The 25,487-nt window shown below is 45.2% G+C and overlaps 1 protein-coding gene across 2 annotated transcripts in view; it reads right to left on the bottom strand.

Moving 5' to 3' along the window:
• Positions 1–21,415, bottom strand: part of gtf3c2.L (general transcription factor IIIC subunit 2 L homeolog) — a 32,526-nt gene extending 11,111 nt beyond the window's left edge. The window contains exons 1-13 of one of the 2 annotated variants that reach the window (XM_041563680.1): positions 21,024–21,415; positions 16,817–17,170; positions 8,704–9,094; positions 8,044–8,326; positions 7,764–7,855; positions 7,408–7,485; positions 7,107–7,205; positions 5,558–5,785; positions 5,323–5,434; positions 5,076–5,193; positions 2,323–2,354; positions 1,580–1,709; positions 1,144–1,285 (exon numbers count right to left, since the gene is read on the bottom strand). In XM_041563680.1, coding sequence (XP_041419614.1) covers positions 1,144–1,285; positions 1,580–1,709; positions 2,323–2,354; positions 5,076–5,193; positions 5,323–5,434; positions 5,558–5,785; positions 7,107–7,205; positions 7,408–7,485; positions 7,764–7,855; positions 8,044–8,326; positions 8,704–9,094; positions 16,817–17,123 — 2,012 coding nt within the window. In that variant the 5' untranslated portion in view covers positions 17,124–17,170; positions 21,024–21,415. The remainder of the gene's footprint in view (positions 1–1,143; positions 1,286–1,579; positions 1,710–2,322; positions 2,355–5,075; positions 5,194–5,322; positions 5,435–5,557; positions 5,786–7,106; positions 7,206–7,407; positions 7,486–7,763; positions 7,856–8,043; positions 8,327–8,703; positions 9,095–16,816; positions 17,171–21,023) is intronic. The other variant, XM_018262177.2, reaches the window with a different exon arrangement.
• Positions 21,416–25,487: the final 4,072 nt, after the last annotated feature.

The raw sequence follows: 25,487 nt of genomic DNA, 5'->3' as shown, positions 1-25,487 counted from the left end.
GAGGGCTGCACTCTGGCTGTTGCATTGGAATTGGCTATGGTGTCCTCCAGACCCATGTCTGTATCCATGGTTTAATATCTGCAACAATTTATAATGTCTTAGCGATCATGTGATGCTGTTTCCTGAAACTATTACTAAGATTGGCTATATAAGTGCCTATAAGCCTGTGTGGCCTATGTAGCCTGCCATGTTGCCATATCTATTGGGAAGCGCATCTGGCAAGGAGCAGGAGCCTACTGGCTAATCTGCATTATGTCACAGTGAAAACACGTTTATGAGCCTATAGGCTTTAACAGTAATTTCTCGGGTTAAAACCCTTGCGCTGTATGTACCTGCAGCTGAAGAGCTTGGCTGTGTAGTAGTCACTGCTCCTGGTACCTGTGCGACTGTGCGCAGCGAGGTGAATCCAAGATGGTGCTTGTAAACGCGTCATTGCACATAGGCACGCACGCCGCATCTTGGCGCCAAACTGGCGAACCCCAGAAGTGCGGCCAGGAACTTGCGCCTGTGAAATGGTGCCTGGTAAGCGATGAAAGCTTGCACCCTCTTGATCCATCCACTGCACAGCAACATCCATCTCTGAGAGAGGACGACTGTGAAGCAGGGATCCCCTAAATTGCCTAATCAGTCCTGCGGGTAAAGAGCTAGGATGCCTCCTGCTCATGGAAGTTCTTTCTTGAAGAAGAAAATAGAAAAAACGAAGAAAAAAAAATGTTTTACTGTCCTAACCTCCAAGCAGGACGGAAGGAAAAAAACTTAGGGGAATCAGGAGGAGCAGGAGCTTATATAGAGAGGGAGGAGTCGAGATTCCATTTTGTTCTTCTGTCCTGCCTCTGGAGGTGGATACTTAACCCCATGGTTGCTGCACTGACAGGAAGGGCCGTTCTAGAGAAATACAGGATACAACCCAAATAGCCCTCCAACTCACCCTATATAGAGGGAACCCCCCCAAATACCCCTCCAACGGACCCTAAATACAGGGAGCCCCCCACATACCCCTCCAACTGACCATAGATACAGGGACCCTCCAAAATTCCCCATCCAAATCACCCTAAATAGCACAGCACCCCTGCAACTGATTACATAGCTCACCTCTATGGCCAGCCCCCAATACCCATAATGCCCCAGACATTGGGCACTTACCTGTCTGCTTTGCACCACTCTACACTGCGCACGGCATGATCATGTGACAGGAAGCAGAGGGAGGGGTATTGTTTGATGACTCCGCCCTGGCGCACTCTCTGCAGCACCGACTTGGTCTTCAGGTCCCAGATAGAGACAGTGCCTGGGGGGAGGGGAGACGGTCAGTGCCAGTCTGTGCCTAGATATCCCATGGGGGGGGTATAACTGTACCTGGGGGTCATCCCGCTTTTCTTCATCCTGTGCCCATGATGTCTGTGGCTCTATGGGACTGGCATTGGGCTAATAACGGATATGCTGCAGTTGTATTGGGGCAGTTACACTCCCATGTGACAGTTAGAGGACAGCAAGTGAAAGTTGGACTCCCATGTGACAATAAGGACAGTGACAGTTAAGACTCCCATGTGACAGAGGACAGTAAGTGACAGTAGGGACTCACCATCATAGAATCCAGCTGCCAGGTACTGGTGAGGTTTAGCCGGATGCCAAGCCAGCGTGAAGCACTGACCACTCTCTCCCGGGCTACTGGCCTTGATAGAGCCCACCTGTAGCCTCACCACACAGTCTGTCTGCAACCCAAGCACACGACAGGGGGGCAGATAAGGGGAGGGGCAGATAAGGGGTATGAGGGTCACACAGTTGGATCCCCCCCCCTCTCACATCAGTCTGTTCCCTCTATAGAAGAATCACTGGTTCCACCCGAGTGAATTTAATTAAAAAGGAAGAAGTGAAGTGACCCAGCGAGTGACACCAGGAGACCCCCCTCCTCCTCTGGGGGAAATGTGATTTATTGCCCCATAAACATCATCACAACTTTATACTGGGGGTAATGTCACATGTCACTGACCCACCAGCACCCCCACTATACTGGGCTCTCACATACACATATGGAATGTAACAGAGACACTTATAGGGAAGAGACAGAGATAAGAGAGACATAGGGGGAGACAGAGATAAGAGAGACATAGAAATAGAGACATAGGGGGAGACAGAGATAAGAGAGACATAGAAATAGAGACATAGGGGGAGACAGAGATAAGAGAGACATAGAAATAGAGACATAGGGGGAGATGTTGGGGACAGTGAAATGTTGTTACAGGAGGGAAGTGAATGGAGAGAGACAGTTACACAGAGTGTTTAGGGCTGAGGAGCAAAAGAGACAAGAGTGGCCCCACAACTTACCTTACACACTGTGTGATCCCACTGATTCTCAGCTGAAAAGAGAAGAAATACAGTCACTTGAATGTGTGGCCCCTACCCCTTCATTGTGTCTGTATTACCCTCAGCCTCCGGGGCCCCTACCCCTTCATTGTGTCTGTATTACCCTCAGCCTCCGGGGCCCCTACCCCTTCATTGTGTCTGTATTACCCTCAGCCTCCGGGGCCCCTACCCCTTCGTCACTACAGACACACAGAACACGCAGAGAACACGCTGTACAAGTGAGTTTCCTAGAGATGCTGCACTGTGGGTCCTGACTGTGCAATCAATCAGCTGCCAGTGACAGGTTCATTAATGATGTGAATGGGAACGTGACAGTTGGGAGAGAATAATAATAATGACTGGCTGTTATCTCTGGGGTGCAGGCAGGGACTGGGGGACACTTATCTACTGATCAGCTCCCAGCAGGGAGTCGGGGGTATTTATCATTTATAGAAAAAGAACTGCTGAGCCAAACCCTGGGGTATCTAAGCAATGGGGGCGCTTCTTAAGGGCCAAACAGACAGACATTGGAGCAGGTGAGACAGGGAGTAGAAGGAGGTGGCCCCCAGGGGCCAATACAAGAGGAGTCAGTTAATAGCAGATAAGTAAGTGTTTAAGGGCCATTAATTCCCACGCTCCACTGCCCCCGGGGTGAGTAACAGCTGATATTGACTGAGAGGGGGGGGGGTCATTAATCATTAGAGACAATAGAGTCTGTCACAGGCCGATTCCTGCGCCACAAACTTAACCCTTTCCCTGCTCTCTACACACACATAAATATATAGCCACACGCTGCAGGGAAAGGGTTAATGGTGCAGCAAAAAGAAGGGACAATGGGGGGGGGGGATGTAGCAGCTGTTGGGGGCCGAGAATGTCTCTCTATATCTACTTGTACCTATTACACCAGGCTCTAACCTCCCTCCTCCCAGCATGCACTTCTACAGCAACACAGCTGAACTACATCTCCCAGCACCCCACTAACATTGCCATTCCCTTAGTTACCACTACACTATGAAGGGGCAGAATAGAGCTCAATGTGGGGGAGGGGGCATCTGTAAGACCCCATTATGTCAGTAATGTCCATTCTGAGTCTATGAGGAGACTGGGACTTGTAGTTTGTATGGATGAAGTCTGCAGGTTGCCAACAGACCAACACTACTAGCCCTAACCCACACATACATATACATCCATATATATACACACACACATACATAAAAATAACCATGTGACTTGTCTCATTTGATTTCTCTGTAACTGGACTCATCCCAGTGCCATCACCAGCCCAACTGAACATGCCTTACTGCCCATAATTAAATCAAATTGACAAGCCAATCTCCCCGCAGCTCTCATGGAACTCCCCTCTGAGTGATATATGTCTGCCCCCTGCTGGAAAGAAAAGGCACTGACCCTACAGAGGATTCCAATACACAGTGTAGAGCCATATACAGAGGCAATAGTCTTCCACTGACCTATAACAGAGGCTTAATACTCATCAATGTTACCCGCTAACGAGGTTCAAGGGGAGATTTGGGGTGAGTGCTTATTTGTACCCTGGGTACCCCTGGAACTATAGCAGGGTGACTGTTACCCCAATGTTTCTATATATCTGTAACCTTGTTATGAGCTAAGGGGGCCCAGTCTGAAGGTCAGTTAGGGGGAGATTTGGGGTGAGTGTTTATTTGTACCATGGGTACCCCTGGAACTATAGCAGAGTGACACCCCAATGTTTCTATATATCTGTAACCTTGTTATGAGCTAAGGGGGCCCAGTCTGAAGGTCAGTTAGGGGGAGATTTGGGGTGAGTGCTTATTTGTGCCCTAGGTACCCCTGGAACTATAGCAGGGTGACACCCCAATGTTTCTATATATCTGTAACCTTGTTATGAGCTAAGGGGGCCCAGTCTGAAGGTCAGTTAGGGGGAGATTTGGGGTGAGTGCTTATTTGTGCCCTAGGTACCCCTGGAACTATAGCAGGGTGACTGTTACCCCAATGTTTCTATATATCTGTAACCTTGTTATGAGCTAAGGGGGCCCAGTCTGAAGGTCAGTTAGGGGGAGATTTGGGGTGAGTGTTTATTTGTGCCCTGGGTACCCCTGTACCTATAGCAGGGTGACACCCCAATGTTTCTATATATCTGTAACCTTGTTATGAGCTAAGGGGGCCCAGTCTGAAGGTCAGTTAGGAGGAGATTTGGGGTGAGTGCTTATTTGTACCCTGGGTACCCCTGGAACTATAGTAGGGTGACACCCCAATGTTTCTATATATCTGTAACCTTGTTATGAGCTAAGGGGGCCCAGTCTGAAGGTCAGTTAGGGGGAGATTTGGGGTGAGTGCCTATTTGTACCCTGGGTACCCCTGGAACTATAGCAGGGTGACACCCCAATGTTTCTATGTATCTGTAAGAGAGGGGGGGGAAACAATCACACTTTATAATACACATGGGGGAACCCTAAAAATGCACCTGACAGGCTCCTGACTAATAACAGCCACTTTCTGTGGTTTATTGGAAGATACCTGCAACTAACTGCACAGACTCTTACTAAATAAGGCTGCATACACAAACAGACCCAACTGCAAGAATTCCGCACACAATTATTTAGAAGGAATTCACCGGAGAGGAAATGTATCAGTGTTTCTATTACAAATGAGGCACAAAAATAACTCACATTTTTTACCCCAAGCCAACAGGACAGGTACTAACCCACCCCTAACAGAACAGGTTGGTTGCTTCCTACCTTTTACCTGGGATTTCCGGTGTGAGTACAAGGACTCCGGGTGAGGGAGGCTGTAAATCTCTATGTGGCCACTGGAGAAGGCAGCAGCCAGAAGTCCCAGACGAGCCATCTGTGTATTCTTGGGGGAGACGGAGACAGGGGATTAGCAGACTAACCACGGGCGGTGCCACCCCCAGCCTTATAGGTTAGATTATCACCCACCCCCTTTAATAAGCCAATGACATCAGTCTGCGGTTGTTGAACTCACCTTACGGGAGGTACAGGGCAACTCCCATCCTCCACTGGGGCAGAACTTGAGGTCCCAGATGCAGCCGTGATCCAAAGCCAAACCATAAGAGAACACGGGACCCGAGTCACAGCTGATAGAGCAAATATAGGTGTTAAAGCACCAGCCAGAACACATTACATAAAGGGCAGTATGGCAACTCCCACTACAAAGGAACAGTCCCCCTTCCCCACTTTCCTTTGGCAGGAATTCTCACCTGTTTTCCATATCCAGTGGCCCCAGGCTCCAGAGCTGCAGGAGGGCCGGCCCCAGGTGTACGGAGTCCACTTTATGCCGATCGTCCATTCCCAAGTGACAGTACAGCGCCAGGTATTGGCAAGATCCAGAGCCACCTAGTGTCGGACACCATTCCAACGACCACACGGGCCCCCCCACAAAGAAAGTCATGTCCCAACGCTGATGGTGCGGCGGGAGAGACTGGAACCTGTAAATCATCGATATTAATGTCTCCAGCGAGGATGCTGGGAGTTGACATTACACATATGGCCGTGGGGCACCATACACAATTCCCAGCAGCCACTGCTTCATGTACTCTTTAGAGTGCAGCTCTTCTAGTTACTTCCTTGTCTAAAGGAGCTGCAGATGAACAGGCCGCAGTACAGAAACTAAATAAAGTTCAATGCAGGGGGAAAGTATGTTACTGTTTAAGAGTCGTTTTAGGGGATTTTAAAATAAAGGGCTTACTTTTCCTAAAAGGACCTGTTTGTGCTGAAAGGACTGCAGGTTAGTTTAAGCAATGAAACATGAATGACCGGTCCTTACACTCCCTGTAATAGTGGAGGGTTACTCGGGTACATGGTGGGCACTACAGGTATGGGATCCTTTATCCGGAAACCCCTTATCCAGAAAGCTCCGAATTCACTGTACAATATAAAATGTCATTCCTGAACCAACAAGTGTATTTAGTTGTAATATTGGTGTGTAGCTGCATCTCAGGTCATTTTGCCTGGTCATGTGATTTCAGAAAGAGCCAGCACTTTAGGATGGAACTGCTTTCTGGCAGCCTGTTGTTTCTCCTACTCAATGTAACTGAATGGGTCTCAGTGGGACCTGGATTTTACTATTGAGTGTTGTTCTTAGATCTACCAGGCAGCTGTTATCTTGTGTTAGGGAGCTGCTATCTGGTTACCTTCCCATTGTTCTGTTGTTAGGGGGGGGGGGGTGATATCACTCCAACTTGCAGAACAGCAGTAAAGAGTGATTGAAGTTTATCAGAGCACAAGTCACATGACTTGGGGCAGCTGGGAAATTGACAATATGTCTAGCCCCATGTCAAATTTCAAAATTAAATATAAAAAAAACTCTTGAAACGGATTTCAGTGCAGAATTCTACTGGAGCAGCACTATTAACTGATGTGTTTTGAAAAAAATATGTTTTCAAAAAATTTGTTTTCCAGAGAATGCTGTTGGAATTCCAAGCACCCCTTTTTCTTGAAATTAATGGACTGGCCTCTCAGATGTGCCCTGTGCCAAGTCTAGTAGGGGGAATGTAGCAATCCCTTCAGGAATGCTGCAAGAGCAAAATAGGGCTGCCCAACACCATGGCACCTCCCAATGATACTGGCATCTCCTTTTGGTCCTTTAACAATACAAATCTCATGTGAGCTCAGAGGAGTGCTGTGACATGGAGAATGATTTGTTAGGAATATGAGGGGCCACTGAACGCTGAGCATTTTGGAGGTGAGAGACGCTGGGAGTTGCGGGACAATTACCTGCCACAATATTTAGGATCTGGTCCCACTTACCTGCCGAGGGTGCAGGGCTCGGCCTCCTCCTTTATTCCTTCCCTCTGGATGGTGAAGGGTGGGGAGAGGCTCAGCACTGGGAGGTATAGTTCTGCTTCCCTAGAGAGGGAGAGACAGAGAATGAATACGGGGGGGCTGAACAGCACTGGATGGACTGAGAGGCTGCCATATTGCTTTCATGGGTAGAATCAATGATTTAGAGACTTTCTCCCGATTATTCCATCTACCCACACAGCTATCCAATACCCGGGGTAATTAAAATGAATCGCCCCTGTGCCAGGCCTATGGTGCCCACACTTACTTGTGAGTCAGGAAGTGCCAGTTCTCTGTGCTCGGGATCCAATCAGGGAACTCCCAGTTTGAGTAGCAAGTGTCCCTGCTGTAGGGGGAGAGAAATTCACAAAGGATTATGGGAGTATCGGGGACAATACATGAGCTTCAGCCAGCGTTCATGGCACAATAGGAAGCCCCTAGTTTTCTGTCCCAGATCCACGGGTCACCCCTGTACAACATAATAACAACAGGACAAGGAGTCCATAAGTACAAGACAAAAATCTCTCATCACAAAATGCAGAACGCTGCCCAAATTGGGATAAACAGAAAAGAACAGACTGCCCATAAAAGCCATAAACCAGGTAAAGTGAACGGGGCACCTACAATTCTGCTGTGATGTTTGACGCTTTCCAGACAGGAGCCATGATGGAATTGTGGAATCCATTGTCAGCGAATCCTCGTATCTGAGGGGTGCTCTAAACATAAACAAACCAAACAATAAGTGAGCATATCCCATCAGCCCCTGTGCATATTCTGCCCCATAGCAGAACTCCCAGGAGTAGCCCAGTCCATTGGGAAAAGCTGGAGAATATGAGGTCCCCATGGCCACAACATTATCACATTATCACCCACAATGTCCAGGCAGGGCCCCCCTGTGACTTACCTCCCCAGGAGTGGAGATGTTTTTCCTTCTGAAACTGGGCAGCTCAGCTTCATAGGCCCCAGTCAGACTCTCATTATCCTCTTCCTCAATCTCTGCTTCTCTAAGTACATCCTCCGACAGCACAAAATCCGAATCCTCCTCAGACTCTACAGCTTTCCTCTTCCGACGCCTGCCCTTCCCCCACTCGTCGGTGCTTCTGTCCGACACAGCCGAGGGTCTGGTGGGAGAGGAGAGGCCCGAGGAGGACAGCTCATCCGCCAGTTCATGCAGGTACTTCAATGCTCTGCAGGGAGAGAGGGGGCACATATGAGCACAGGGTTAAAGGTTCCTCGACTTGTCCTATGGAAGGGGGGGGGGAAGCAGGTACAACGGGGTTGGTCCAGAATGCCCAGGTCCCACTGACCCCAAAGACTTATCTGTTTCCTCCATCAGACACTAAAGCTGGCACAGCCCACAACTCCCAGCACCCCATAATAATGAGCTCAGTGTAACCCACCTCACCAATGAATCAGGGCCCTGAGTACAAGGATCTCTCACCCCAAGTGTCAGACAGAATGTAATGCCCCTGGCACAGAATACAATGGGATTATACAACCCCCCCCCCCCACACACACACGCAACTCCTGATGGGCCCAAACAGTAGAGAAGGAAATGCATTACGTTTTGGCTGCGCGCCTTTGGGGGCGCCCACTTGGGGTCATCTCCATGTCCTGGTTGGCAGTTTCATGCTTTGATGTTAGAGATGGGCTTGTGGGGGTCTCAGCATTCAGTCCTTGTGCCTCTCTTATCAGCAGCAGCTCAGCCTTGGATTTGCGCCCCCTCTTCTTGGGAACCTTCACCAGGGGGGTGAGCTGGCTGCCCGTGGGGGGTCCATTCTCAAGCAGACTGGGCAGTGTCGGGGACATTGGTTCTGGCACAGAGGCTGGAAGAGCTGGGCATGAAAGGAGGTCATTTAAGCGTTTTGGCTGTGCTCCTCGCTTCTTCTTGGTTTTCGGGGTCTGAACAACACTGGTCTCGAGCCCTTCTGCATACATGTCCAGCCCAGAGCAACCTACAGACAGACAAAGAAACAAATTCACAAAAGTGACAGTTGCCAAATGCCTGCCCTATGCTCCCTGTGTGTGCCATAAAGCAGGACAGGACTGCTGCTTACAATGGGGATCAGATAGGATCTGTGCAGCCACTGGGACAGAATGTTCTGTTATACAGATAGCTAGAATCTCAGCTGCCATAAAGCAGGACAGGACTGCTGCTTACAATGGGGATCAGATAGGATCTGTGCAGCCACTGGGACAGAATGTTCTGTTATACAGATAGCTAGAATCTCAGCTGCCATAAAGCAGGACAGGACTGCTCCTTACAATGGGGATCAGATAGGATCTGTGCAGCCACTGGGACAGAATGCTCTGTTATACAGATAGCTAGAATCTCAGCTGCCATAAAGCAGGACAGGACTGCTGCTTACAATGGGGATCAGATAGGATCTGTGCAGCCACTGGGACAGAATGTTCTGTTATACAGATAGCTAGAATCTCAGCTGCCATAAAGCAGGACAGGACTGCTGCTTACAATGGGGATCAGATAGGATCTGTGCAGCCACTGGGACAGAATGTTCTGTTATACAGATAGCTAGAATCTCAGCTGCCATAAAGCAGGACAGGACTGCTCCTTACAATGGGGATCAGATAGGATCTGTGCAGCCACTGGGACAGAATGTTCTGTTATACAGATAGCTAGAATCTCAGCTGCCATAAAGCAGGACAGGACTGCTGCTTACAATGGGGATCAGATAGGATCTGTGCAGCACTGGGACAGAATGTTCTGTTATACAGATAGCTAGAATCTCAGCTGCCATAAAGCAGGGCAGGACTGCTGCTTACAATGGGGATCAGATAGGATCTGTGCAGCCACTGGGACAGAATGTTCTGTTATACAGATAGCTAGAATCTCAGCTGCCATAAAGCAGGACAGGACTGCTGCTTACAATGGGGATCAGATAGGATCTGTGCAGCCACTGGGACAGAATGTTCTGTTATACAGATAGCTAGAATCTCAGCTGCCATAAAGCAGGACAGGACTGCTGCTTACAATGGGGATCAGATAGGATCTGTGCAGCCACTGGGACAGAATGTTCTGTTATACAGATAGCTAGAATCTCAGCTGCCATAAAGCAGGACAGGACTGCTGCTTACAATGGGGATCAGATAGGATCTGTGCAGCACTGGGACAGAATGTTCTGTTATACAGATAGCTAGAATCTCAGCTGCCATAAAGCAGGGCAGGACTGCTGCTTACAATGGGGATCAGATAGGATCTGTGCAGCCACTGGGACAGAATGTTCTGTTATACAGATAGCTAGAATCTCAGCTGCCATAAAGCAGGACAGGACTGCTGCTTACAATGGGGATCAGATAGGATCTGTGCAGCCACTGGGACAGAATGTTCTGTTATACAGATAGCTAGAATCTCAGCTGCCATAAAGCAGGACAGGACTGCTGCTTACAATGGGGATCAGATAGGATCTGTGCAGCCACTGGGACAGAATGTTCTGTTATACAGATAGCTAGAATCTCAGCTGCCATAAAGCAGGACAGGACTGCTGCTTACAATGGGGATCAGATAGGATCTGTGCAGCCACTGGGACAGAATGCTCTGTTATACAGATAGCTAGAATCTCAGCTGCCATAAAGCAGGACAGGACTGCTGCTTACAATGGGGATCAGATAGGATCTGTGCAGCCACTGGGACAGAATGCTCTGTTTTCCTGTTCCTTCCACGTGGCAGTGGGCACAATAGGGTTAATCCCTCCTGTCATGTGGACAGAACAGGAATTAGTAGCAAATAAATTCAGCTCCCCACCCCGTGAAGCCATCTTTTTTTCTTCCCGCAATCCCCTCTTATTTTGCCATTGTGGTGGCATCTCCTGCGCGGAGGCTGCCGGACCAAACTGCGGCTTCTGTGAGTCTCTGGAGGGGCTGGCGAGCCCTTGGCTATCTGTTGCCAAGCAGCATAGTAAGCCACAATGCCGGGATCGGCCGGCACATGAGCAATAAATCGCTGTAGGGCTCTTTAAACTGGTGGAAAGGTAATGCTCTTGCGCAACAGTTTAAATAGACATCGATGCCGGTAGTGAATGCTGCTGGGGTTCAGAGTGGCGTTTCTCACCTAAAATTTGCTGCCGTTACAGTGTTTGCTTATTGCCTGGAAAGAGGGTGCAGGTTGTAATAAAACCTCTCTCTAACACACCGAGCGTTGACTGATTATTTGTCTTTTCTAAAAGAAACGTTTTTCATTTTAGCGACTGGTGTGATGAGTTCAAGACGCTCATTTCAGGCTCCAGGGGGTGAGTTTTTCCTTTTGTGCTTCAGTAAAAGAAGGTCGAGATGCTTCTATAATAGGACTTTCTTCTTGCAGAAGTTCCCCTAACAGAGAGGAGCAAAGGAGAAAATCCAACAGAACTGAATGCTAATACTGTGGAGAACCCCCTCCCTTCATTTATCAGCCTGATGAAGGGAGGGTGTCCCCCCGGAAACGTTGAATGTTTGGTGGCTAAATAAAAGGGGACACTCCCCGACTGCATAAACTTGAGTGTGTGCGGATCTGTTTCTATACATGTACGTTGCTAAGGGGCCCGGCTGGGTCGACGGAAGAAGCACCACCACTGCAAGACTGGTAAGTACAGGTGTGCGGTAGGAAAAATGACATTGTAAACTGTGGAGAGGCAGCTTTGCCAAGCAAGTTAGTGTGCAGAAAATGCAGAGAGAAAACGACAGGAGTCAATTCCAAACAATTTCAGATTCGATAAACTGGATGAAGGAATCCTTCAATAATTCCATGTCTAACATGGTCTCTCAAATCAGTGACAAAATTTTGAATACTATGAACTCAGAAAATGTAAGCGCTAGCGGGGGTGTGAGTTCCAAACCCTGAGATATCACTGGAAATAGTGGAACCACTCATTAAGGCTATAAGAAACAGGCTAAGCCTAAGAGATGAATCAACTTCCTCAAGCAAAGATAAGAACGTTCAAGTCCTCGGCCAAAAGAAACCACTTGTTTCCCTTGCATGACGTAATAAAGAAAAACATGGCACTCGAATGGGAGACAAAAATGTAAGATGTTTCCCTTCGCAGAGGAAGATTCTAAAATCTGGGACAACACACCAAAAGTGTTTATGCGGCTTTCACCAGAGTAGCCAGGAGAACCACTCTACCTGTAGATGAGGGGGTGTCACTCAAGGATACCATGGAAAGGAGACAAGTTGCCACTCTCAAGAAGCTATACTTGGCAAACAGAGCCATCTGCAAAGCAGAGGTAGCCAACGCTACTGTAGAGCTAACAAAATCTGGATTAATGAGTTGGAACACGCCATCAAATCCAGTGTAGAAAGATCCAAACTTTTGGAAATGGTCCATGATATTAAGGTGGCCAATGATTATTCAGCAGAAGCCTCTTTAGGGAATGTAAAGTTTGCAGCCACAACTATGGGATTGGCAGTGTCCTCAATAAGTTCCCTCAGGCTAAAACACTGGAATGCAGATTCACAATCCAAACATATTCATTGCCCCTTCAAAAGAGACTTATTGTTCAGAATCAAACTCGACCAAATAATTTCTAAAGCATCTGCTGGAAAATCGTCTGTCTTACCGCAGGAAAGAAGGGATAGAAGATTTCCAAATAAAAATCAGCGCAGCTCCTTTCGGGATGCAAGACAATATAGTCCAGGTAAATACAACACTAGGCAATGGAACGCCAGAAACCAAAACTTTCAACGTTTTCAGGGGTTCAAAAGAGAACCTAAAACTGAAAAACAAAGCAAGAAGGTGCGAGAGTTCAACTTAGGTGGAAGGTTAAAGGGCTTCAAGGCAGTATGGGCTCTATAAAATGGGCAGTGGATATTGTGTCAAATGGATATTGTGTAGAACTCACAAGCAAAACTCAGGACTCTTTCACCTCCTTAGACAGCGCAAGATCAGCAGATGCCACAAGACAATTCAAATCCAACATAAAAAGTTATGGCAAAACAAAGTGATCACAAAAGTCCCTCCAAAGCAAAGATTCAAGGCATTTACTCACACCTTTTACTCAAGAAAAACAAATAAACGGAAACTACAGCGTAATACTGAATCTAAAACGTCTCAACCTCAAAGTACCAACATTCAGAATGGAAAGTCAATTTCTCTGGCCCTATTCAAACTAGACTGGATGATAAAGCTAGATTTAAAAGCTGCATACCTACACATACCCATTCACAGGGACCACAGAAAATACCTCCGATTTAAAATCTTGGGGAAACATTTCCAGTATGCCTGGCATTGGTGAACTTACGACTGATGGGAGTGCAAAGCTTCACTTACTTGGACTACATTCTCCTAAAAGCCCAATCAGAATCTCTGCTGATAAATAATCTAGCAGTGACAAAAGTGAATCTAGAAAATCTAGGCTGGAAAATAAATTGGGAAAAATCCATGCACATCCTGTGCCAAAAACTGGAATACTGTATATACTCGAGTATAAGCCGAGGTACCTAATTTTACCTACGAAAATTGGGAAAAGTATTGACTCGAGTATAAGCCTAGGGTGAGAAATGCAGCAGTTTTTAGCTGAAAGAGCAAGTGAATGCTCAAAAAAATGGTAAAAATGTGCATTGTTTTGTGCCAAAAAGCTAAGTTAGGCACTGTGGGATATATCAGGGAAAGTTGTCAGCAGTACAATTAAAGATATTATATCAATGTTTCACAAGTATCGTGCGCTGGTCGGTGATGTCACACGTAATGCGCAGCTGGTGACATCACTCGCAACGTGTCATGGAGAACCCGGCAATCAGGGGCACGCAGCCATTCACGTTGATCAGCTAGGTATATATTTATACTGACTTGAGTATAAGCCGAGGTAGACTTTTTCAGCCCATTTTGGGTGCTGAAAAACTCTACTTATACTTAAGTATATACGGTATCTAAGCACAATCCTATTGTTGATCTGCCAGAGCATACTGGGGAAATGATCTCCACGATAGAATGTTTAATATGGTCGGGGATACACTCCAGGACTCCCCAGTTCAACTTCCCATCACAATGGAACAAGAACCCGAGTGCTCAAAATCAGCTAATATTTCTGACGAAGGAAACGGTACAAAGCTTGATGTGGTGGATGCAAGTGGAGAACCTTTTGGTGCCTATGCCATTGCTAATAGACCACTGGATCATAATTACCACAGATGCCATCAGCTCCGGATGGGGAGTCCATATAGGAGAATACAGAGCCCAGGTTGGTGGAACACAGAAGCCTATTGGTATTCAGCTCACTAATATCAACAAATCAGTCTTGATCAAATCGGACAACATTACAGCAGTGAGGTACATTATGAAGCAAGGGGATTGTGGACAAGCTCAGCTGATCTTCCCCAATGGAAGGAGAATGGGAGCTGAATCAAGAAATTTTCAAAACAATCTGGAGAAAATGGGGCCCCATTCAAAATCGATCTGATGGCTTTCAGGTTCAACGCGAAAATGGAGACCTTCTGCTCATGGAGGAAAGACCCCAGAACATCCTTTGTGGATGCGTTAATAACCCCAAACTGGGGTCCGTTATACATCTTCCCCCCCGATTGTGTTGATTCCGAAAGTAATCAAGAAGATCAAGCAGATGTAGTCCTGATTGCACCTTGGTGGCCGGGATGAGTATGGTTCCCTCAACTCCTCTCGTTGGCCAAAGGGAATTACGGGAGACTTCCAAGCTGACAAGACTTACTAACGCAGAAGTCTCAAACTCATCCTCATCTGGAGAAATGATCTCCAATGGCCTGGCGATTAAAAGGAACAAATTAAAATCCTTAGGACTGTCTGATGGTTCCATTTCAACATTACTGGCAGCCAAAAAATTTGCCACAACCGAGAAATACTATAGAACGTGGGAAAAGTTTTCTGATTGGAGTAAAAACCATAATACTTTACTCCTAAATGCAGGTAGTGTAGTTCTTACAACAAGTGGTAGATCAAAGCTTAAGTAGTTCCACCCTCAAAGGCCAAATCACATTTCTCGGGAATCAATTGGAATTCTAAACATCTCAAGAGATTCTTCCAAGCACTTAAAAGAATCAGACCAGTGACAAAAGCGAGAGTGCCCCCTTGGGACCTCAGTCTGCTCCTAAACGCTTTAACCATAGCTCATTTGGAACATCTGTATAAAGTACCCTTAAAGGGGACCCATCACCCAAAAATATTATTCAAAATCTTATTTTATCACATTAGTCAAGCAAAATGAACTTTAATTACACTGTATAAATGATTTGAATCTTGATTCCTTCAGTCTGGGAATTCATAATTATAACAAGCAGGCAGCAGCCATTTTGTGGACACTGTTATTAAGACAAGCCTTGTATCATCTCAGAATCTTGTTTGTGCACCAGAATGGGGGACCTGATGTCCATCCCCATGTCCTGGTTACACAATTAAATGGTGAAGAGATTGGGGGGAATGTGGGGAGAGCAGTGACATGTAGGAAGTGCTGAATGGAAAGTGAAAGTAATTGTCTGCCCCGCCTCTACGCCCAAGGCATAGAGGAGGGGCAGACAATATTTGATTGACAGCTGCGATTTTTAAACAAGTTTAGAACCGCTATGAATGCTTTAATAAAAAACAAATTGGATTTCATGTTTAATTTGAAAAGGACTTTTATTATACAGATTTGTGTGTCTGGGTGACAGGTCCCCTTTAAAACTTGCCAATATCAAGTTGACTTTCCTTCTAGCGATTGCTTCAGTGAGAAGAGTAAGTGAGATCCATGCACTTTCAGCAGAAACTGATAAAATATCCTTCTTACAGGACAAGGTTATTTTGAGAACTCTGGATGGGTTCATATCAAAATGAATATCCATATTTCACGTCACAAGACATTTTCCTTCCTACATTGTTCGAAAAACCCTCTCCATTGAGGAAGAGAAAGGGCACACTCTCCATGTAGTAAGATGCCTAAAGATCTACCGTAACAGAATGAAAGAGATAAGGAAAACCAATTCCCTACTTGTTATAGGTCAAGGCATGAGAATGGGAAGTCAACCTTCCAAAAACACTGTAGCCAATTGGACCAAAGAATGCATCCATATGGCATATTCACACCAGTCATCTGCAGTAGCCTTTAAAGTTAAGGCACATTCAACTAGAGGTACAGGGGCATCCTGGGCACTGCAAGCTCAGGTATCCTCAAAAGATATTCCCATAGCAACGGTGTAGAGCTTGTGGAACACTTTGTAAAACAAAATTGACTTATACTCCAAAAGTCTTTCCAGTTTTGGGTCCTCCGTACTTAGTGTATTGAATAAGTAAAAAGTTGCATATCCTACCCTTGTCTGTTGCTTGCTTTTTTACGTCCCTATTGTGCCCAATGCCATGCGGAAGGAATAGGAAAACGGAAAATCAATACATACGAGGTTATGTATACGAGATTTCTGTTTCCTGGACTGGAACATGGCTTCCCAACCCTCGTATTTGGGGGCGTTCAGTAAAGTCCAAAAGATGGAGGCGCGGGGGAGGGGAGCTGAATTTATTTGCTACTAATTTCTGTTCTGTCCACATGACAGGAGGGATTAATCCTATTGTGCCCACTGCCATGTTCCAGTCCCGGAAGCGAAAATCTCGGTATGTATTGATTTTCCGTTATACATGAAGTAGGTGATGATGTAAATCAGGGGCATATTACGGACTAGTCTGAGGGGTGGCATGAGAGGGTACACAGGGGCATGTAGGTATCGCAGTGGGGTAATTACTTGCACTTACCAAGAGATGACTGCATGCTTGGCTCCTCCTTCACATAACCTGGCAAATCAGAGAAGGACAGGTGAGACAGGTTCCTGCGACAGTCTCCAGGCTGGGCCCCTTCTTTCCCAGGAGACGCCACTGTGTGAGACATGATTGGGGTGTGGAGCATGTAAACCACTGGCTCCTGCTTCACCCCCCCTGAGACTGGGCTCCTGCCATCTGGGGCCACTGGTGTGGCATGGGCCTGCCCGTCTGACTCTTCTATCCGTAGAACCATGACACCTTCAGCTTCTCTCTCTGTATTGCCCAGCACAGGGGGGTCCATCAACCTTACAGGCCGTCAGTGAGCTCTGCTGGACCACTCATCAGCACCTGGGAGGGGGGAGAAAGCACTGGAGTTATGGGGGTCACTGGGAGCAGCAGCAGGTGGGAGGTGTGGGAAGGTGTCAATATGGGGGGTATAAATAATATTGAACACGTCAACAGTTTCCTCAGTAAATCTATTTCTAATGGGGCTATTGACATGAAATTGACACCAGATGTAACAAGCCAAGTAACTCACACACACAACTCACAACAAATAAATTGATAAATGAAGTTCTGTGTAGTAAAGTGGAATGACACAGGGAATAAGTATTGAACACGCAAAGGAAAGGAGGTGCAAAAGGGCCAAGAAACCTGCTGAAATGTGTCTATAGAAATCAACTCTGTCCCTATCAGAGCAAATAAATATCAGCTGCTTTAGTCCTAATTGATGGCCTATAAATAGCTCTCATTTGCAGCATCACACAAGAAGCATCTCATAATGGGGAAAAGCAACGAGCTCCCTCAAGACACAACTTTATTGTTACTTGGGATTCACCGAATCAACTATTTTGGAATCGGCCGAACCCACAAATCCTTCACGAAAAGATTCGGCCGAATACCTAACCGAATCGTAATTTGCATATGCAAAGAAAGGGGGAAACATTTTTTACTTCCTTGTTTTGTGACAAAAAGTCACAAATTAGGATTCGGTTCAGCCGGGCAGAAGGATTTGGCCGAATCCGAATCCTGCTGAAAAAGGCCGAATCCTGGATTTGGTGCATCCCTAATTGTTACACAACATACTGATGCCATTGGTTACAGACGTGTTTCTAAACTTCTGAATGTTCCAATGACACCGTTGGGATCATAATCCCCAAGTGGAAAGAAATTCATTTCACCCTTCATTTCGGACTCGTACTTTTATATGATTGTGGAATTCCTTGGTAATTTCTAATATCCTTATAATACACAAAATCCATGAATATGTTATAAATGATATCCTTATAAACGGTGACTAGTGATGTCATCAGTTATAAACGGTGAGTAGTGATGTCATTTCTGTCACATGACTCACTAAAACTTGTGTATTATAATAAATAAAGTACCCCCAGTTGTAAAATATGAGGATATTAGAAGTTACCTCGGAGTACCATGACTTGTATAAAAAACACTAGGTCTTCAGCCTCATATTTTTATATGGTCATGAAACTCCTTAGTGACTTATAATATGTTTATAATTTACAAGAGGGGCTACTTTATTCACTATATAATTTACAAGAGGGGCACTATATATATATATATATATATATATATATATATATATATAGTGAATAAAGTAGCCCCTCTTGTAAAATATAAGGATATTATAAGTTACTGAGGAGTTTCATGACCATATAAAAGTACGAGGCCGAAGGCCGAGTTATACAGGTCATAGAACTCCGAGGTAACTTCTAATATCCTCATATTTTACAACTGGGGGTACTTTATTAATTATAATACACAAATTTCAGTGAGTCATGTGACTGAAATGACATCAGAACTCACCGTTTATAACTGATGACATCATAACTCATCATTTATAAGAATATAATTTACAAAATATTCATGGATTTTGTGTATTATATAGTGAATAAAGTACCCCCTCTTGTAAAATATAAGGATATTATAAGTTACCGAGGAGTTTCATGACCATATAAAAGTACGAGGCCGAAGGCCGAGTGTTTTTATACAGGTCATGGAACTCCGAGGTAACTTCTAATATCCTCATATTTTGCAACTGGGGGTACTTTATTCACTATATAATACACAAGTTTCAGTGAGTCATGTGACAGAAATGACATCAGAGCTCACCGTTTATAACTGATGACATCAGAACTCACCGTTTATAAGGATATAATTTACAAGATATTCATGGCTTTTGTGTATTATATATATATATTTACAATCTCTGCACTCATTATAGAAGTTGCACTCACAGGACAAAGATAAATGTATTTACAGATTAACAACTAACGTTTCAGCTGTTACCGCAGCCTTTATCCAAGTTACAAAGTGTAGAATAATCAACCCCTAAATACGTGTGTGGGGGAGACCCGTCATGTGACCCCGTGACGTAGCCCAAACCATGTAGTGACTTACATTAATGTTGTGAAACAACGTGTATAAATCATTGAGTAGTGCAAACCATTGTGCAGAATTTCATAGGGGTATTCTAGCTTCAGTCATATTGTTTCAGAATCTCTTTTGTTTCCAGGAAACCAATGTAACAAACGGTATCATTAATAGCACCGTGACCATGTGCAAGTTTATTGTGCAAGTACTTCACAGAGCAGTTAATTAAAACAATAAACCTTTGTTATTCACAAAAAAATAGCCATGTGACTGTGTAAAATGTAATACAATAAATTCATCAAGATAAAACCAGTAAAACACTATTAATATAATATCGACCAACTAATGTATATACGTGATCACCTATAGGAGCTCTATTCCCTAATAGTGTTGATAAATCAGCATTTGTTAGCAGGGTATGTGCTGCCAGAGCGTCACAAATCCCTTCTACGGCTCATTTCCCCCCCCAGTTCTGCACTACTCAATGATTTATACACGTTGTTTCACAACATTAATGTAAGTCACTACATGGTTTGGGCTACGTCACGGGGTCACATGACGGGTCTCCCCCACACACGTATTTAGGGGTTGATTATTCTACACTTTGTAACTTGGATAAAGGCTGCGGTAACAGCTGAAACATTAGTTGTTAATCTGTAAATACATTTATCTTTGTAATTGTAAGTCCTGTGACTGCAACTTCTATAATGAGATATTTATAGAACATGAAGCTTAGGGTTAAACACACAGCTCAGTGAGCAGAACTAATGAATTAGCCCCTATAGACCCCCAGTTATCTGCCCCCTCCCCCAGAGACCCCAGTTATCTGCCCCCTCCCCCACAGACACCCCAGTTATCTGCCCCTCCCCCACAGACACCCAGTTATCTGCCCCTCTCCCATAGACACCCAGTTATCTGCCCCTTCCCCATAGACACCCAGTTATCTGCCCCCTCCCCCATAGACACCCAGTTATCTGCCCTTTCCCCCATAGACACCCAGTTATCTGCCCCCTCCCCCATAGACACCCAGTTATCTGCCCCTCCCCATAGACACCCAGTTATCTGCCCCTCCACCATAGACACCCAGTTATCTGCCCCCTCCCCCATAGACACCCAGTTATCTGCCCCTCCCCCATAGACACCCAGTTATCTGCCCCCTCCCCCATAGACACCCAGTTATCTGCCCCCTCCCCCATAGACACCCAGTTATCTGCCCCCTCCCCCATAGACACCCAGTTATCTGCCCCTCCCCATAGACACCCAGTTATCTGCCCCCTCCCCCATAGACACCCAGTTATCTGCCCCCTCCCCCATAGACACCCCAGTTATCTGCCCCCTCCCCCATAGACACCCAGTTATCTGCCCCTTCCCCATAGACACCCAGTTATCTGCCCCCTCCCCCATAGACACCCAGTTATCTGCCCCCTCCCCCATAGACACCCAGTTATCTGCCCCCTCCCCCATAGACACCCAGTTATCTGCCCCTCCCCCATAGACACCTGATGATATTTGTTCTATGAGCCAGTGGCACCACTTAACATTTATATTCAGGTGAAAATGTGACAGAGTCAGTGGAGGGTAAATAGAGTGTAAGCTCTTCGGGTCAGTGTGAGTGAGGAGGGAGGGAGTGCAGTGAGTGAGTGAGTGAGTGAGTGCAGTGAGTGCAGTGAGTGCAGTGAGTGCAGTGAGTGCAGTGAGTGAGTGCAGTGAAGTTGTAGGAGCAGCACATGAGCAGAATGAAGTCCCCAGTGAGTAGAATATATCCCAGCATGCCTCGCGAGCCCGTGTTTCTGTCTTTACCCCTCACCAGTCTCGCTGTTCCCAGCACAGGCCGCACATCCCCGGCAACTTACATGTCCCGTTAATTGTAAGCTCTTTGCCTCCTGTCTTACTGCAAATCCCGACGCCGCAAGTCTCGTCGCGCGAGGCTGTGACGTCAAGACGTGAGCGCTGGGACGCATAACGTAGCCGCCTTGTGGGAGGGACGAGCTGAGACGCCGTAACTCAGTGATACCCAATCAGAAGTTGCTGAAAACTGTTACTAGGCACGCCCCCACAGGTTCTGTGTAGTTTCTGCTCCGAGTTGCGGCTTTTGGCCGAAACGTAACAGACATTTTCCTGGTCCCACCAGCCGCCGCCCGCACAGTCTCCTCTCACTATTGTCCCAGAGAGGGAAGAGATTTTTGGCAGCCGGTGCGAAGTGAGTGAATGTTGTGTAGAAAGTGTGAGTGACAGATAGAGAGCGCGCATTTATATTGTCCAGATCTTTATACTGAGTCTGTAACTCACCAGAACTGTCATTGTGTCAAGAAAAATAGTTCCTCATCCGCCAAACAATGAAAATGGTGAAACAGGACAGAAATTGTACTGGAGCGTGTGATACACCGACACTTCTACTGTCAAATCACACGACATGATGCAGCTCTGAATTCTGAATTTAAATCTGAACCGGAAAGATTTAATGAATTGAAATGTCTGGACTTATTTATCACAATAACACGTGGTCAGGTGTCATGTGACACTGTGTGACCTGACTGAATCCAGACCCTATTGTATTATCTCTATAATTAATCTCTATGTGTAACCTCCTCATTTATTGCCCATGAATCCCTCTCACTGATCTAACAGAATATAGTCCATACCTCCCAACTGTCCCTTTTTCGGAGGGACTGTCCCTCTTTTGACAGCTCAACCCGCAGTCCCTCATTTGTACTGGAAAGTCCCTCTTTTCTCTGCACTGAACAGCCAGAAAAAGAAACAAAGTTTCTCACTTAAAGGGGACCCGTCACCCCCAAAAAAACATTCCAAATCCTATTTTATCACATTAGTCGTGCAAAATGAACTTTAATTACACTGTATAAATTATTTGAATCTTGTCTCCTTCAGTCTGGGAATTCATAATTATAACAAGCAGGCAGGAGCCATATTGTGGACACTGTTATTAAGACAAGTCTTGTATCATCTCAGAATCTTGTTTGTGCACCAGAATGGGGGACCTGATGTCCATCCCCATGTCCTGGTTACACAATTAAATGGTGAAGAGATTGGGGGGAATGTGGGGAGAGCAGTGACATGTAGGAAGTGCTGAATGGAAAGTGAAAGTAATTGCCTAAGGCATAGAGGAGGGGCAGACAATATTTGATTGACAGATGAGATGTTTAAATGAGTTTATAACAGCTATGAATACTTTAATAAAAAAAAAGAATTTGGATTTCATGTTTAATTTGAAAAGGACTTTTATTATACAGATTTTTGTGTGTGGATGACAGGTCCCCTTTAATTGGCTTTTAGCAGAGAGCCGAGAACAGCTAACAGGTGCAAATAAGATACTTTGTAACAATTTTGAGACACAAAAACACAGTTTAGATAAGGAGAAATATTTTCAAACTTTCATAACCTGCCAAATTTTGTAAAATGAACATGGTAATTAGGGGGTGTGGCCACAGAAAGGGGTGTGGTCAAAAATTGCTGCGCTATGTGCGGGAAAAAAATTTTTGTCCCTCTTTTTACTTCCAAAATGTTGGGAGTTATGTAACTGAGTCTTTCTACCTTTCATTTCTATTTTGCCTGTGAGAATATGTGAGAAAATATGACTTTTCCTAATGTTTCCATGAAGCACAAATTTGCCCAAATAATACAATTACAATAAATATTGGTAAAGCAGCTCAACCTCTAGACATTTGAGTGACCAGCAGATTTTTGCCCCGAAATTGTCTGAAGTCACCTTTAAGTTAACTTTTAGTAGTTATAGAATGGCCAATTCTAATCAACTTTTCAATTTGTCTTCATTATTTATTTTGTATAGTTTTATAATTATTTGACTTTTTCTTCTGACTCTTTCCAGCTTTCAGATGGGCGTCGCCGACCCCATTAAAAAAACAAATGCTCTGTAACGCTACTAATGTATTGTTATTGCTACTTTTTATTTCTCATCATTCTAGTAAGGTCCTTTCCTATTCATATTCTAGTCTCTTATTCAAATCAACCCATGGTTGCTAGGGGAATTTGGACTCTAGCAACCAGACTCCTGAAATTGTGGGTTTGGCAAATGCCAGAGGGGCTGCTATAAGGTCCCATAGAAAGTCAGTATTTATTGGGCTGGTGGGGGCTGGTTTACTGTGTACCTGAAATGCCAGGCCCTATATTCATTTTCAGTCCAGACCTGGTGTTACCCCTGGTAAATGCCCCTGACCAGTGCCAGGCCAAGCTGCTGAGTGCCCAGGGCATGGCGCAAGTATCCCGCCCCCATCTGCGTATATGTCTGTGTGTTTTCTCACCCCCGCGCCTCAGAGGCAGGAGCTATAAAGTACTTGGCTGGTCCTTCAGTGGGCGTCAGAGGCAGGAGAGGGGGCGTCCTCTTCACTTGAGGAACACGGGGCAGTCAGGGAGGAGAGGTAAGTGCTCGGCACCTCTTCACCTTTATACCCTAGGCACGTGCCTCTTCTGCCTGCCCCTAGTTCTGCCCCTGCCCCTAACTCTTTACTTTCCCCTTGTTACAGATTCAAGGATCAGAGTTCACGGGCGGCATCTTCTTCTCTTCAGTAATCTCCCGGTCTTCTTCCTTCACTTCAGCAATATCCGTGAGTTTCGGCGCATGCGCAGTAGTCGTGTAACAGAGAATTGCTCCAACTGCGCATGCGCCGATACATCAGATGGTGCCCGTGAACTCCAGTGCCCTGAATCTGCACTGAGGGTTAACTAAAGAGTTAGGGGACCCAGGGTAACACCTAGGCTGGGGGGGGGCAGGGAGGGGATCTATGTAGGCTAGGAGGGGGTCGGGATTTCCCTATTAATAACATTGGGATCACTGACCTTCCTATATATTTCTCTTTATTCCCTATTAATAACATTGGGATCACTGGCCTTCCTATATATTTATCTTTATTCCCTATTAATAACATTGGGATCATATCACTGACCTTCCTATATATTTATCTTTATTCCCTATTAATAACATTGGGATCACTGACCTTCCTATATATTTATCTTTATTCCCTATTAATAACATTGGGATCACTGGCCTTCCTATATATTTATCTTTATTCCCTATTAATAACATTGGGATCACTGACCTTCCTATATATTTATCTTTATTCCCTATTAATAACATTGGGATCACTGGCCTTCCTATATATTTATCTTTATTCCCTATTAATAACATTGGGATCACTGACCTTCCTATATATTTATCTTTATTCCCTATTAATAACATTGGGATCACTGGCCTTCCTATATATTTATCTTTATTCCCTATTAATAACATTGGGATCACTGACCTTCCTATATATTTATCTTTATTCCCTATTAATAACATTGGGATCACTGACCTTCCTATATATTTATCTTTATTCCCTATTAATAACATTGGGATCACTGGCCTTCCTATATATTTATCTTTATTCCCTATTAATAACATTGGGATCATTGACCTTCCTATATATTTATCTTTATTCCCTATTAATAACATTGGGATCACTGACCTTCCTATATATTTATCTTTATTCCCTATTAATAACATTGGGATCACTGACCTTCCTATATATTTATCTTTATTCCCTATTAATAACATTGGGATCACTGACCTTCCTATATATTTATCTTTATTCCCTATTAATAACATTGGGATCACTGACCTTCCTATATATTTATCTTTATTCCCTATTAATAACAGGCAACCCTATCTGTGGCTTGTGGCTAATGCCAGAGGGGCTGCTGTAAGTTGCCATAGAGACTCACTATTTGGACCCTAGCAACCAGGTGGCTGGAGCCACAAATAGTAAAAAATGAAAACCAATTGCAAATTGTCTCAGAATATCCCTCTCTACGTCGGTCTAACAGTTAATTTAAAGGTGAACAACCCCTTTACTACAGTAGTTTATGCAGGTGTAAGTCAGTAGCCTGGGAAGCCAGAATGAGGGTTTGGGCCAGTTGTGTGATGAGTGGGACTGACATTATCACTGGACACAGACCCAGTAACTAGACAATCTCTGTGGCATCTCACAGCAGCCCCTGAATCTACAGTCAGTCACCGGAATTTTCCCCCGACAACTCCATGAAGGGTAAGTCATTTGGGGTTATTATCGATCGTTACAGAAGTAGAAGGTGCAGTTTGAAAGCTCAGGTTGCCATGGAAACAAACAAGTTCTATATTTGCCCCCAAAAAATGCCCAATAAGTGAAAAAGCAGCACCACATGTTAACGAGCCTCCTGGCAGTTAAAGGGGCAGTAAACCCCCTGTGCAACAAATAGGACTAAACATCACTATTGCCTA

The sequence above is a fragment of the Xenopus laevis genome, chromosome 5L, assembly GCF_017654675.1.
Source record: "Xenopus laevis strain J_2021 chromosome 5L, Xenopus_laevis_v10.1, whole genome shotgun sequence".
Lineage (NCBI taxonomy): Eukaryota > Metazoa > Chordata > Amphibia > Anura > Pipidae > Xenopus > Xenopus laevis.
This window is presented reverse-complemented; position numbering and strand designations above follow the sequence as displayed.